General features: G+C 47.5%; 1 protein-coding gene across 1 annotated transcript in view; it reads right to left on the bottom strand.

Moving 5' to 3' along the window:
- trim44 (tripartite motif containing 44) overlaps positions 1 to 7,574 on the bottom strand; it is a 112,109-nt gene extending 104,535 nt beyond the window's left edge. Inside the window, exon 1 of the mRNA XM_067993637.1 lies at positions 6,380 to 7,574. Coding sequence (XP_067849738.1) covers positions 6,380 to 6,799 — 420 coding nt within the window. The 5' untranslated portion in view covers positions 6,800 to 7,574. The remainder of the gene's footprint in view (positions 1 to 6,379) is intronic.
- Positions 7,575 to 14,453: the final 6,879 nt, after the last annotated feature.

The following is a 14,453-nucleotide window of genomic DNA, read 5'->3' as shown; positions in this document are numbered from 1 at the left end:
CTCCACAGATGTTGCCTAACCAGCTGAGTGTTTCAGGCATCTTCTGTTTTTATTTCAGGTCTCCGCAGTGTTTCGCTTTCTGTACAGGATCGGTATCCTTTTTTAGTCCCAGCTGGTAATTCTAAGCTATCAGTGATTTGACATCTCACCATCAGCAGGGACTGAAAAGGGCAATGATCCATTAGTCAATCGATGGTGGTAATGCAGACTACTGTCCTGACCATTCTCATACCCTAAATCTCAGCTCTCCACAAGGACTGTTGTGTGGCACTATACCACCGTGCTAAATGGGATAGATTCAGAACAGATCTAGCAGCTCAAAACTGGGCATCCATGAGGCGCTGTGGGCCATCAGCAGCAGCAGAATTGTATTCCAGCACAATCTGTAACCTCATGGCCCGGCATATTCCTCACTCTACCATTACCAACAAGCCAGGGGATCAACCCTGGTTCAATGAGGAGTGTAGAAGAGCATGCCAGGAGCAGCACCAGGCGTACCTAAAAATGAGGTGCCAACCTGGTGAAGCTACAACACAGGACTACATGAATGCTAAACAGCGGAAGCAACATGCTATAGACAGAGCTAAGCGATTCCACAACCAACGGATCAGATCAAAGCTCTGCAGTCCTGCCACATCAAGTTGTAAATGGTGGTGGACAGTTAAACAAATAACAGGAGGAGGAGGCTCTGTAAACATCCCCATCCTCAATGATGGCGGAGTCCAGCACGTGAGTGCAAAAGACAAGGCTGAAGCGTTTGCAACCATCTTCAGCCAGAAGTGCCGAGTGAATGATCCATCTCGGCCTCCTCCCGATATCCCCACCATCACGGAAGCCAGTCTTCAGCCAATTCAATTCACTGCATGTGATGTCAAGAAATGGCTGAGTGCACTGGATACAGCAAAGGCTATGGGCCCCGACAACATCCCAGCTGTAATGCTGAAGACTTGTGCTCTAGAACTAGCCGCGCCTCTAGCAAACTGTTCCAGTACAGCTACAACACTGGCATCCACCCGACAATGTGGAAAATTGCCCAGGTATGTCCTGTGACACCGTGCTCAAAGCTGCAGCTTTGAGGATCATGTCAGAGACTGCTAAATTGGACAGTCCAGTATCTCCTGGGCAATTAATAGCAAAGGGGAGAAACTAACACAGGGGCCTGGATTCCGTACTGTTGCTAACCGTCCGAATGGAGATGGGGGTGAGGGAAAAATCCGCAACACGCAAATGAGACTGGCATTGAGATCAAATGTAAAGGACTCTTGATACTGGAAGCATTTCAATAGAACTTTTTTTTTTATTCATTCGTGGGATGTGGGCGTTGTTGGCATTTATTGCCCATCCCTAATTGCCCTTGAGAAGGTGGTGGTGAGCCGCCTTCTTGAACCGCTGCAGTCCATGTGGTGAAGGTTCTCCCACAGTGCTGTTAGGAAGGGAGTTAAACTGGGATTAACATCCATCTGAGCAGCTCGCATTGGCCTCACTGTGCTTTTCAAAGGCGTTATTAGATATTATTTGATGTGATTCTTCACAGTGAATATGGAGATTTCACACCTGAGCTTGATCCTGTCCTCATCCAATATCCACACACATGCCCTTCCAACAGGGGGCACTGGACAGCGAGAAGGAGCAGGACTCCTGGCCGATTTTCCCCTCCCTAATCCGAGAGGCGCCTAGACCAAAATCCTGTGCCCCTGCCACTACTCCGGCCGAGGTGAGCTGCTCAGCGCAGGCCTGGGATCAAATATGGGACCTTCCACGTTTGAATGGCTGAGCTACTGACCGGATAATCTTGCTGAACCATCGAGGGAGCTCATTTGCAAAGTTTAAATGAGATCAAGGCAAGGGCAGAAACTTGTCGTGAGCAGTCACATAGTTCTATGCTTCAGCCATGGTGGTAGACCTAGGAGTAACCTCGAGAGGAATACAGACATATCCCTCTCTCCGCGCGCCCCTCCCACCACCACCACCACCACACGCACAATAATAAATACTGTCTTCCATAATAATATCTAGACACACTCTGTTTGGAAGAAGAATTTGGCAGAGGAGCTATCACAAAAACACCACTTTATTTGCCTTACTCCAGATTTCTTTCAGTACCTCACTCCCTCGTGTTTATTACAGCTATCCTTCAAAGTACAAAATGGGACTGTGTAAACTCAGGCCCTGGGAAGGGCCCTAATTCAACAATAAGGACGAAGCCTCCCCTTGGAGCAAAAAAAAAATTCTATTTTGATCTTCCCACCGGCATCCTGTGAAACAGGCCAGAGGATGGATGGGAAGGAGCGTGAATCCGTACTGTTCAAAATTACATATTCTTTTATTCCAAACATTGTTTGGCGATTCTACTGCAGCTCAAAACCTCTGTCTTTTTAAGCAGTGCTATGCTTTTGTTAGTCATTATTGCAAGAATCATTAATATTACAACTTTACCACCAAATCAGCTATTCTGTTCATCTTAATTAAAGTGACACTCTGGTGGTCCAATACTTTGGACCACCATCACCATGTCACAGAGTGGTAATTCACAGGCTGAATCCATTGTGCACAGGATAACATACAAGCTGTAAATACGTTCTATGTGGCAACACTCTGCCTTGAGTGTGGTATATACAGAATAACACTTAGGCTGGAATGCATTGTGCACAGGATAACACTCAAGCTCGGGTAATTTAAGTACAAAATTACACATAGGCTGGAATGCGATATGTGCAGGTAACCACACAGGCTGCAGTGGGTTATATAGAGGGTCACACCAACAACAACTTGCATTTACACAGCACCTTTAATGTAGTAAAATGTCCCAAGGTGCTTCAGAGGAGCGATCAAACAAAATTTGACACCGAGCCACACAAAGAGATATTAGGACAGGTGAGCTTGGTCAAAGAGGTAGATTTTAAGAAGCGTCTTAAAAGGAGGAGAGAGGTAGAGAGGCAGAGAGGTTTAGGAAGGGAACTCCAGAGCTTAGGCCCTAGGCAGCTGAAGGCACGGCCGCCAATGGTGGAGCGATTAAAAAGAATTGGAGGAGCGCAGAGATCTCGGACGGTTGTAGGGCTGGAGAAGGTTACAGAGATAGGGAGGGACGAGGCCATGGAGGGATTTGAAAACAAGGATGAGAATTTTAAAATCAAGGCGTGCCTGGACTGGGAGCCAATGTAGGTCAGCGAGCACAGGGGTGATGGGAGAACAAGACTTGGTGCGAGTTAGGATACAGGCAGCAGAGTTTTGGATGAATTCAAATTTATGGAGGGTGGAAGATGGAGGCTGGTCAGGAGAGCATTGGAATAGTCCAGTCCGGAGGTAACAAAGGGCATGGATGAGAGTTTCAGCAGCAGATGAGCTGAGGCAGGCTGCAGAGTGTCATACAGAAGGTAACACACAGGCTGCAGTGGGTCATGCACAGGAACCACAGGCTGCAGTGGGTTATATACAAGGGGCATGATTTTATCATGGCGGTGGGATGTCAGCAGTGTGGGGGTTGGGAGGGGGGGGTCTCAATGGGCGCGTGGGAAACCCGTAAAAAAATTTCCTACCTTCCTCCACGTGATCGCAACTTAACTGAAGGCCCTCAATGCGGCTTCCGGGTTTGGTGCCCCCATGCTGCGCAGTGGGCAGACTGCTCACCCGAATGATGTGCTGTCAGCTGGAGTATTTAAAGGGCCAGTGCATGAATGGCTTTTGTGGGAGAGAGAAGTAATCTATTAAAATAAAGCAACAAAAGGTCCAAGGTGCCACAGATGCCGAGAGCATCTAATCGGTCAAGGCATGAACATGAGCAACCTGCCACTACCTCTGCTGCAGCCACAGGGGATGCACCACGTAGAAGTAGTAGGAAAAGAAAGGCTAAGGTTTAGTAACCACGAAGGGTATGCACAAGGGGGTCTGACAAATGGTCATACTTTTCATTTATATTTGGTTTTTGTTAAATGCACATTAAATCTTATAATTCTCACCTCTAGTGCCACATCTTGTCTATTCTTGAGTCCCTTTTGTGAAAGCGCCCTGTCATATGCTTCATCATGAACGGCGAGCCTTGATGACACCCTGTAGGTGCGTTTACAGTGGGTGCATGTGTGGTTGTAGGAATGTTTTGTGCGGAGTGGTGGGGCTGGTGGTGCTCATTCCAGGTGGTCTGAGAACTTGACTCTCTTCACTTTGCAGATCTCCTTATGAGAATCTATCAAATATGAGTGACTCCCTGGCATCACGAGCAGCCGGTGAGCCGCTGCTCTGCCGATGGGTCGCCCATCGTCCTCCTTCTCCTCCTCCTCCTCCTCCTCAATGTTGATGGTAGATGTGGATGCTTCATGAGGGCATGGGCCTCATCCACCTGTAACCCTCTGTTGATCGATGTTGTGCAGGACCCAACAGATGACTATAATGCTACCCACTCTTGCTGGTGACTATTGAAGGGCTCCCCCAAATTGATCCAGGCACCGAAAATGCATCTTGAGCAGTCCTATGGCTTGTTCAATGACAGACCTGGTGCTGATGTGACTGTCACTGTACTGATGCTGTGCCTCGCTGGTGGGGTTTCTCAGAGGTGTCATGAGTCAGGTCTTCAAGGGGTATTCCTTGATTCCAAGGAGCCAGCCCTTAAGTCTGTTTTGTGTATGGAAGAGGGCCAGGATGTTGGATTCGCGCAGAATGAAGGAATCATGGCAGCTTCCAGGGAATCAGGTACACAGCTGCAGAAATCTCTTCTAGTGGTCACAAACCAGCTGCGCATTGATGGAGTGCTATCCATTTCTGTTGATGAACTGTCCTGGCTCCTCAGTGCAGGTCCTCGGATTGCTACGTGTGTGCAATCAATTGTGCCCTGTACCCATGGGAAGCCAGCTGGAAACCCACTGCCTTTTCAGTCTGGCTGATGTCGTCGATGGAGACGTTGATGCAGTCGAATGCCCTGGTAAATTAGCCATCTGTGACCTGTTGTATACACCCAAGTGCAGACGATAGAGACCCTGGTGATGTCAATGGTGGCGCCCTGGAAGGATCCGGAGGTGAAGAAATTGAGGGCAGTGGAGACTTTAACTGTCACGGGCAATGAGTTGCCACCAGGCCCAGCCAGGAGTAGCTCTGCATGAAGGAGCCTGCTAATGTCTGCGACCACCTGGCGATTCACTCTGAGCACTGCTCCTCAGAGAGGTCCAAGAAGCTCAGCCTCTGCCTGTAGACCCTCTCATGAGGGTAGTGCCTCCTGCGACGTCAGACCCTCCGTTGGTCCCCTCTCTGCTCTTCTCCAGGTCCACGTGCCGTACCCATATCTTGTGGAGCTGCAAGTCCCAGAACTGCACGCTGTGCCTGCCGTGGATGCTGATGCACCTTCTCCTCAGATGTACCGCTGAATACAATCACTGTGCGCCCCATCCTGATGTTGTCAGTTTGAGGGGGTCCAAAAAGTAGGTAAATACGTGTGAACACTAGAATTGTGAGTGTGAACAAAGAAATCTGAGTCTAAACACAAAGGACTCCCAGACAAAGGTTTGTCTGAGAGAACTGTTTGCCCTGCTGCAAAAACTCACCTTTTATCCCTATTTGTCAAACAGGGATTTAAATGTCCAAATGGCTGCCGGCTGCAACTTGTCTCCGTTTCCATGGCATGTTTCAGAGGCCACGGGAAACATGTTGAGGCAGAGTTAAAATCCTCTCTCTGCCTCAATACACAAAAAAATTAACCACTTCAACAAGTTCAAGTATCCTAATTGATGGTTTAAATATCGTCCTGCCAACTTTAATTACCAGCGGGATTTCTGGCTTCCTGAAGCGCGCGCACCCCCAGATGTGTCTGGGTCGAACACGGAAGTCGGCAGGTTGGAGCTGGGATTCATTCCCACTCCTGAAATCCGCAATTTTCATTGCCCCAGCGCCCCCAACCCACCCGGACTTGGGGGCTAAAATTGTGCCCAAGGTATCACACAAGCTAAAACAGAGGCTGAAGTGTGCTGTAATCTGTTCACATGTTTTGTTAAGAAGTGTTAAATTTCAGGGTCTGGTTTAAAGTCCTTCAAAAAAAACACAATTCTGTATAATGCTGGTTGATATCCCATGGCGTTGCTCATGGATAACACTGATGTCTAGAGGGAGGGGGGGGGGTAGAGAAGTGAATCTGATTTGATGCGATTTTTAAAGGATTTGATGGGATTTTTTTGATGGATGTGCAGTGGTGGACAACCAATAACAGCAGGGCCCCCGCAATGGTACCACAGGGTTTGAAGAGGAAGTAGTGTGGGTTTAACTGGGTATGTATCTAAATGCACGGGGGAGGGGTCTAATGTATTCTATCTTAACTATGTAGGCCTCTGGAAAGACAGGGAGCAACCTTTCCCTTCCAGGTTAGTCACCCACCCACCCCCTGGACTTGCATGAAACTTACTCTCACGGCGAGATAGGCTTCGTCCAATGTAATGAGCTGGTGCTGACTGTGGGGGCCCACAGCGCACAGCACGCAGATGATCTTCTCGTCGTCTTTGCAGTAAAGTGTAATCTCCTGGTTGTGATCCACACATTTCTTCCTCTCCCCTTGCTTTCCATCTCCCTCGCCCGGGTCCTGGTGCCCGGCCGCCTCCTCTTGCTCCTGCGGTGCGGGGCTTTTGCTCGCCGCCGTGTAGTCCCGGAGCCGGTGCTGCTGCCTGGTCGGTTTCGCGTCGTGCTCGCCGGCGTGAACCTGACAGAAGGAGAGAGAACAGTCGTCGCAGACCTTGAGGGCGGGCCGTGCTTCATCCGGCTCACACACATCGCACAATCCGTCTGGAGCAGGCTCGTCCGTGCTCTTCGGGCCCGTCTCACTCGCCATCCGTCCCGCTTTGCGTGCAACGAGTTATCGGGCCGACAATCCAGCTGCAACAATGTATCGGATCGACAATCCAGCTGCAACAATGTATCGGATCGACAATCCAGCTGCAACAATGTATCGGATCGACAATCCAGCTGCAACAATGTATCGGATCGACAATACAGCTGCAACAATGTATCGGATCGACAATAAAGCTGCAACAATGTATCGGATCGACAATCCAGCTGCTGCGACAATGTATCGGATCGACAATCCAGCTGCAACAATGTATCGGATCGACAATCCAGCTGCAACAATGTATCGGATCGACAATCCAGCTGCAACAATGTATCGGATCGACAATACAGCTGCAACAATGTATCGGATCGACAATCCAGCTGCTGCGACAATGTATCGGATCGACAATCCAGCTGCTGCGACAATGTATCGGATCGACAATCCAGCTGCTGCGACAATGTATCGGATCGACAATCCAGCTGCTGCGACAATGTATCGGATCGACAATCCAGCTGCTGCAACAATGTATCAAGTGCAAGGGCTCAGCGGCAACAATGTATCCGGCGCAACCCTCTGCTCAGTCCCGCTCCGATAGCTCGATCTCCGATTAAAACCAGGCTTCTTTCTTCGGGCCCGGCAGAAGATTTGTTATAAATAATCTTGACTTTTATCACGAAGCAGCTGCTACAGGAAGCGGAAAGGTCGAATATACCGCAGTAGATCGCGTTCCCAGCTCGTTTTTTAAAAAAACTACATATATACTCGCACAACTTCCTGGTTTGACGGCATCTCGGTGATATGTGATATCAGAGGGCAAAAAGCGCCCTAATCTCAAAACAAATTTAAATGACCCGTACTTGGAAGGAAAAACATTCGGTTTTGAATTTAAATATATATACGCAATGAAATAAAAGTGTTTTTTCTGGGTCTAGGGGCCATTCAGAGTTATAAAACAGACTGACATTTAATGACCAAAAATGTTATGATCAAATGAAAATCTCTATGATAGATACCCCAGCCTATTCCAGATCCCCACCCCATCCCAACCCCCCTCTCCATCCCTATCTTCCTCTCCTGAAGGCAGTGACTGACTGGATACAGTTCCAGGGATTCTGACAGCTCCCTGGTTTTCCCTTACCTTGCACAACTGGTCATTCTTCACGTATGCCACTGTCAGTTTAGGGGGAAGTTACTGGAATCTATCATCAGAGACAGAGTGACTGAGCACTGTGTCTGTCCCCGCAGACTGAGGACAAGTATCAGTTGATCAATGAGGGTCAGCATGGATTTGTGAAGGGTAGGTCATGTCTGACTAATCTAGTTGAATTTTTTGAGGAGGTCACTAGCATGTGGATAGGGAAGTGTTTATGGATTTTGTCTATATGGACCTCCCAAAGGCATTTGATAAGAATCCACACAATAGATTAGCAAAAACGAGAGCTCACGGAATTGGAGGTAATCTTGTGACGGGTTGGTAATTGGCTGGGAGGTAAGAGACAGAGAGTAGGGATAAAGGGTTCATTCTCTGAATGGCAGGATGTGATAAGTGATGTTTCCCAGGGATCTGTACTGGGGCCTCAGCATTTCATCATATATATTAATGACTTAGATGAAGGAGTATAAAGTTTACATACGACACTAAGGAGGTGCAGTGAATTGTGCGGATGGGAGGAGAAAGTTACAAAGGAACATAGACAGACTAAGTGAGTGGGCAAATTATGGCAGGTGAAGTTCAATGTAGGGAAGTGAGGTCATCCACTTTGGATCTGAGAAAGACAAGTTGGAATATTTTCTTAATAACAAGAGACTAGGAGCTGTTGAAGAGCAAAGGGATTTGGGTGTCCGTGTGCACAGATCACTAAAAGCTACTGCACAGGTACAAAAAGTAATCCAAAAGGCAAATGGAATGTTGGCCTTTATCACAAGGGGGCTGGAATACAAAGAGGAGGAAATTATGCTTCAGTTGTTTAGAGCTTTGGTCAGATCCCATCTGGAGTACTGCGTTCAGTTTTGGGCACTGAGCCTCAGGAAAGATATATTGGCCTTGGAATGGGTGTATCACCTGAATGATACCAGGGCTTAAAGGATTAAATTATGAGACCAGGTTATATAAACTTGGCTTTTATTCCATTGGGTTTAGAAGGTTGAGGGGTGATCTTATTGAGGTATTTAAAATGATTAAAGGATTCAATATGGTAAACACAGAGAAACTATTTCCTCTGGCGGGGGAATCCAGAACAAGGGGGCATAATCTTAGAATTAGAGCCAGGCCATTCAGGGGTGATGTCAGGAAACACTTTTTCAGGCAAAAGCTGGCGGAGATCTGGAACTCTCTCCCCCGAAAGGCTGTGGATGCTGTGCCAATTAAAATTTTCAAGACTGAGATTGATACATTTTTGTTAAGTAAGGATATCAAGGGATATGGATCAAAGGTGGGTACATGGAGTTGAGGTACAGATCAGCAATGATCTGATTGAATGGCAGAACAGGCTCCATGGGCTGAATGGCCTATGGAGGAGGAAAAGCAGGAGAAGGAGGAGGAGCAGGAGCAGCACAGAGAGGAAGAAGAGCAGTGATAGCATCAACCACCAGTCCCCCTAGCTGCCTGAGCTCTTAGAGAGCAGTTCATCCAAGAGTGCTTCAACTGAACCATCCCTCCCATCCCCAATACACCAACAATCCTTATCACCACTGTCCTTACTACCATCATCCGATTGCCTTCTTTCAGTCCAACCTAATGGGGATTGCCCTCACTCCACGACAAACATTAACACCAACACCAAATTCAGAATTTTTTTTTCACTCCAACTCAATTCTATCTGTGTCTAATATGTAACAGGAATAATTAAGAATCACCCTTGTGCAAACCTTCAGTGCCCGTCTTGTGCACTCGTTTACCTATTCTAGTAGGTACGAAGCGTTTCCCCAATGGCTACAGCTTGGGAGGTGGAAGGCTGCTGAGCTTGCATTGAGAACATTTCAGGGAGTCATGCTGGGTGACCTTTAGCAGCTCTGGGCCTTTGCCTGGCTATAGACTGCAGCATCTCGGTGTGGGCCAAGCAGTCTGGCCCAGCTGGTTGAATGGCAATAACAAGGAGACTGGCGGAGTGGGTGACTGGGGAGCAGGCATTCCGTTATCCTGAGAGAGGACAGTAGGTGCCTCTCCCATGGAGCCATGACCACTCTCCTGGGAAAGTGCCTCGGCACTCCTACGGCTTTGTGTTACAGAATGACGGAGTGATGTGATGCTCTGGAAGCCCCTGTCAACACTGACTCCCAGAATCAAGATGGCAGCCAAGGTGTCAGCAACAGCTCCATCGTGGTGGGCGCCACTGTCATGTTCTTGGAGCTGACCACTCTCTCCATGTTGAATAGCATAGTCTCCATGCTCTGTACGAAGCCCCAACACGCTGGAGCTGGACTCCTCCATGCTCTGAGCTGTTGTGCGTAAGCACGCTGGCAGGCTGCCCAATGCACCTAGCATTTCTTAGTTAATGCCCATCAGCCTTCTTCGGTAGACTGGGCCTTTTAAGTCAGCATCTGAGTCCTCTGCAGCAGAACTAGTATGTGATCTTGCCCTCTGATGAACTGGCATCTGTGGCATCCTATCCCACAGCACATTCGCACACTTGTGGCCACGTGTAGACCCCTCCTCTAGCCTAGCCTCTAAAGTACACATGGTGCCAGTCTCTGAGCTGGAGCTTGTGAGGATCAGATCAAGTGACGTTGAATCTTGAGGAATACTCAACTCCTCTTCCTGAAGTGACAGAGGGGCATCCACATTTTCAGCACCTGAAAACCAACCTTTCTAAATTTGGCCTGGTTCTGGGATCTCTGTGGATCCCTCTGGTCGCCAGAATCTGGGACAGACCATAGTGCCATGTTTTAGTGGGTACCCCTGCACTGGGAAGCCCATCGAGAGTTCCACCAGGAAAATGAGGTAGGAGGTCTGAGACTATCTCTTCCTGTTTCAATACATTAGTTTGATGGGCCTGCACCTACTGCACCACCCCCTGCCCTGCTAGGAAGGAAGCCCCAGAGATCCTAGGGAAATGTAAAAGAGTTGGAGACCTGGACAATGGTGCCTCTGCCCCTTTTTTCCTGACTTTTCTGCCTAAAAGAAATGGGCATATCTCAGAGTCACAGTTCAGGAGAATTAGCTCCAAAATGCTTTGAGATTCTTATAGTTCATGTTCAGAGTTCTTTTTATGTAATCGTTCACCTTGGCACTCACTACAGTGACTTGGAAGTATGGTTGATCCATGTGAACTGACAAAACCAAAGGCTGCCAATTAGATATAACTGACTCACACAGCTCCCTATAGGGTTGAAAGATTAATGTCCTGGACACTGCTGCCAGCAACCCGAGAGAAAAATCATGGGAGCGTTAAAAAAAAATGTGCATTTTTTTCATTATCATTAAACACTTTTGTTTATTAGTTATAGAAATATTGGAGTTGGGAAAGAAGGCCCTTATAGAATCATAGACTGGTTACAGCACAGAAAGAGGCCATTCAGCCCATCAAGTCCATGCCCTCTCTTTGTAAGAGCTATCCAGTTAATCCCATTCCCCGCTCTTTCCCCATAGCCCTGCAAATTTTTTCCCTTCAAGTATTTATCCAATTCCTTTTTGAAAGCCACGATTGAATCTGCTTCCACCACCCTTTCAGGCAGCGCATTCCAGATCATAGCTACTCGCTGCATAAAAATGTTTTTCCTCATGTCACCTTTGGTTCTTTTGCCAATCACCTTAAATCTGTGTCCTCTGGTTCTCGACCCTTCCACCAATGGGAACAGTTTCTCTTTATTTAATTTATCTAAACCCTTCACGATTTTGAATACCTCTATCAAATCTCCTCTCAACCTTCTCTGCTCCAAGGAGAACAACCCCAGCTTCTCCAGTCTATCCATGTAACTGAAATCCCTCATCCCCAGTACCATTCTGGTAAATCTTTTCTGCACCCTCTCTAAGGCCTTCACATCCTTCCTAAAGTGCGGTGCCCAAAATTGGATGCGATACTCCAGTTGTGGCTGAACCAGTGTTCTATAAAGGTTCAACATAACTTCCTTGCTTTTGTATTCTATACTTTTGCATTCTATTTATAAAGCCCAGGGTCCCATATGCTTTTTTAACCACTTTCTCAAACTGTCCTGCCACCTTTAAAGATTTGTGCACATATACCCTCAGGTGTCTCTCTTCCTGCACCCCCTTTAGAATTGTACCATTTAGTTTATATTGCCTCTCGTCGTTCCTCCTGCCAAAATGTATCACTTTGCAATTCTCTGCGTTAAATTTCATCTGCCACATGTCCGCGCATTTCACCAGCCTGTCTATGTCCTCTTGAAGTCTATTACTATCCTCCCCACAGTTTACTACACTTCCAAGTTTTGTGTCATCTGCATATTTTGAAATTGTGCCCTGTACACCCAAGTCCAAGTCATTAATATATATCAAGAAAAGCAGTGGTCCCAGCACCGACCCCTGGGGAACACCACTGTACACCTCCCTCCAGTCCGAAAAACAACCGTTCACCACTACTCTTTGTCTCCTGTCACTTAGCCAATTTCGTGTCCATGCTGCCACTGTCCCCTTTTATTCCATGGGCTTCAATTTTGCTGACAAGCCTATTATGTGGCACTTTATCAAACGCCTTTTGAAAGTCCATATACACAACATCAACCACATTGCCCTCATCAACCCTCTCTGTTACCTCATCAAAAAACTCAATCAAGTTAGTTAAATACAATTTGCCTTTAACAAATCCATGCTGGCTTTCCTTTATTAATCCATACTTGTCCAAGTGATTATTAATTTTGTCCCAGATTATTGTTTCTAAAAGTTTCCCCACCACCGAGATTAAACTGCCTGGCCTGTAGTTGCCGGGTTTATCCTTACACCATTTTTTTTTAATCAAAGTCACAAACATCCTATATGACTGTGACCATGGTGAACAATCCCTCCTCATCGTTCTCGACCTGTCTGCAGCCTTTGACATGGTTGACCACACCATCCTCCTCCAATTCCTCTCTGATGTCCAGCTGGGTGGGGCTGCGCTCACCTGGTTGCATTCCTATCTATCCAGTCGTAGCCGGAAAATCTTCTGCAATGGCATCTCTTCCCACTCCCGCACTGTTACCTCTGGAGTCCCCCAAAGATCGATCCTTGGCCCCCAGCTATTTCTCATCTACCTGCTGCCGCTTGGCGACATCATCCGAAAACATGAAATCAGGTTCAACATGAACGCAGATGACTCCAGCTCTAACTCACCACCACTTCTCTCAACCCCTACACTGCCTCTGATTTGTCACACTGCTTGTCCGACATTCATTATTGGATGAGCAGAAATTTCCTTCAATTAAATATTGGGAAGACCGAAGGCATTGTCTTCTGCCCTGCCACAAACTCCGTTCCCTAGCCATCGACTTCGCCCCTCTCCCTGGCTGAAGAGGCTGAAACAGACCGTTCGCAACCTTGGTGTCCTATTTGACCCTAGGCTGAACTTCCGACCCCATATCCACTCCATCACCAAGGCTGCTTACTTCCACCTCCATAACATCACCCATCTCCACCCCTGCCTCAGCTCATCTCCTGCTGAAACCCTCCTCCTTGCCTATGTTACCTCTAGGCTCATTCCAATGCTCTCCTGGCTGGCCTCCCACCTTGTAAACTTGAACTCGTCCAAAACTCTGCTGCCCGTATCTTAACTTGCATCAAGTCCTATTCACCCATCGCCCCTGTGCTCGCTGACCTACATTGGCTCCCGGTCCAGCAATGCCTCAGTTTTAAAATTCTCACCCTTGTTTTCAAATCTCTCCATGGCCTCACCCCTCCCTATCTCTGTAACCTCCTCCAGCCCTACAACCCTCTGAGATCTCTGCACTCCTCCAATTCTGGCCTCTTGCGCATCTGCCTTCAGCTGCTTAGGCCCTAAGCTCTGGAATTCCCTCCCTAAACCTCTCTGCTTCTCTCCTCCTTTAAGACATTCCTTAAAACTTACCTCTTTCACCAAGCTTTTGGTCACGTGTCTTAATATCCCCTTATGTAGCTCGGTGTCAAATGTTATCTGATTTATGCTCCTGTGAAGTGCTTTGGGACATTTTGCTATGTTAAAGGTGCTATATACATGCAAGTTGTTGCTGTTGACTGACAGTCAAGAATCATCCAATCAGATGATTCTTGACTATGAAAGATTGGGTGATCCTGTTTGCTTTCCAATTGCCATGGGAAGGCAGAGTGTCGTGAGGATGGACGTGACGGACGTCCAATGGTGGGAGTTTGGGGGTGGGGTGGTTGGAGGCGAGAGCCCATGTGATGAAACCCCCAGGAATACTTCTGGCCAGAGTTGGCAACCTACGTCCCACACCTCAGAAAAAAGATCCTTTCCCTCATTAAGCAAGTTTCCTTGAACAACTACAGGTCTTTTCTCAACAGACAGGTAAAAACATTGTTCATCAACAATATCTTCCAGGCAGATAAAACATCACCCCCATACCTCACCACCACTACATTTTGAATACCAGGACAATTGTTCTTGTCTGCCTTTGTAAATAGAAAAGGTTATTATTTAATGGCGTAGTCATTAGGGTTATCGACTAGCAACATGGTGTCAGCAGGAGGTGGGTCAGTGAGCGGGAGGTGGGTCAGTGAGCGGGAGGT

This window comes from Heptranchias perlo, chromosome 12 (assembly GCF_035084215.1).
Source record: "Heptranchias perlo isolate sHepPer1 chromosome 12, sHepPer1.hap1, whole genome shotgun sequence".
Lineage (NCBI taxonomy): Eukaryota > Metazoa > Chordata > Chondrichthyes > Hexanchiformes > Hexanchidae > Heptranchias > Heptranchias perlo.
The sequence above is the reverse complement of the archived record's forward strand: the minus strand, read 5'-3'. Positions and strand labels throughout refer to the sequence as shown.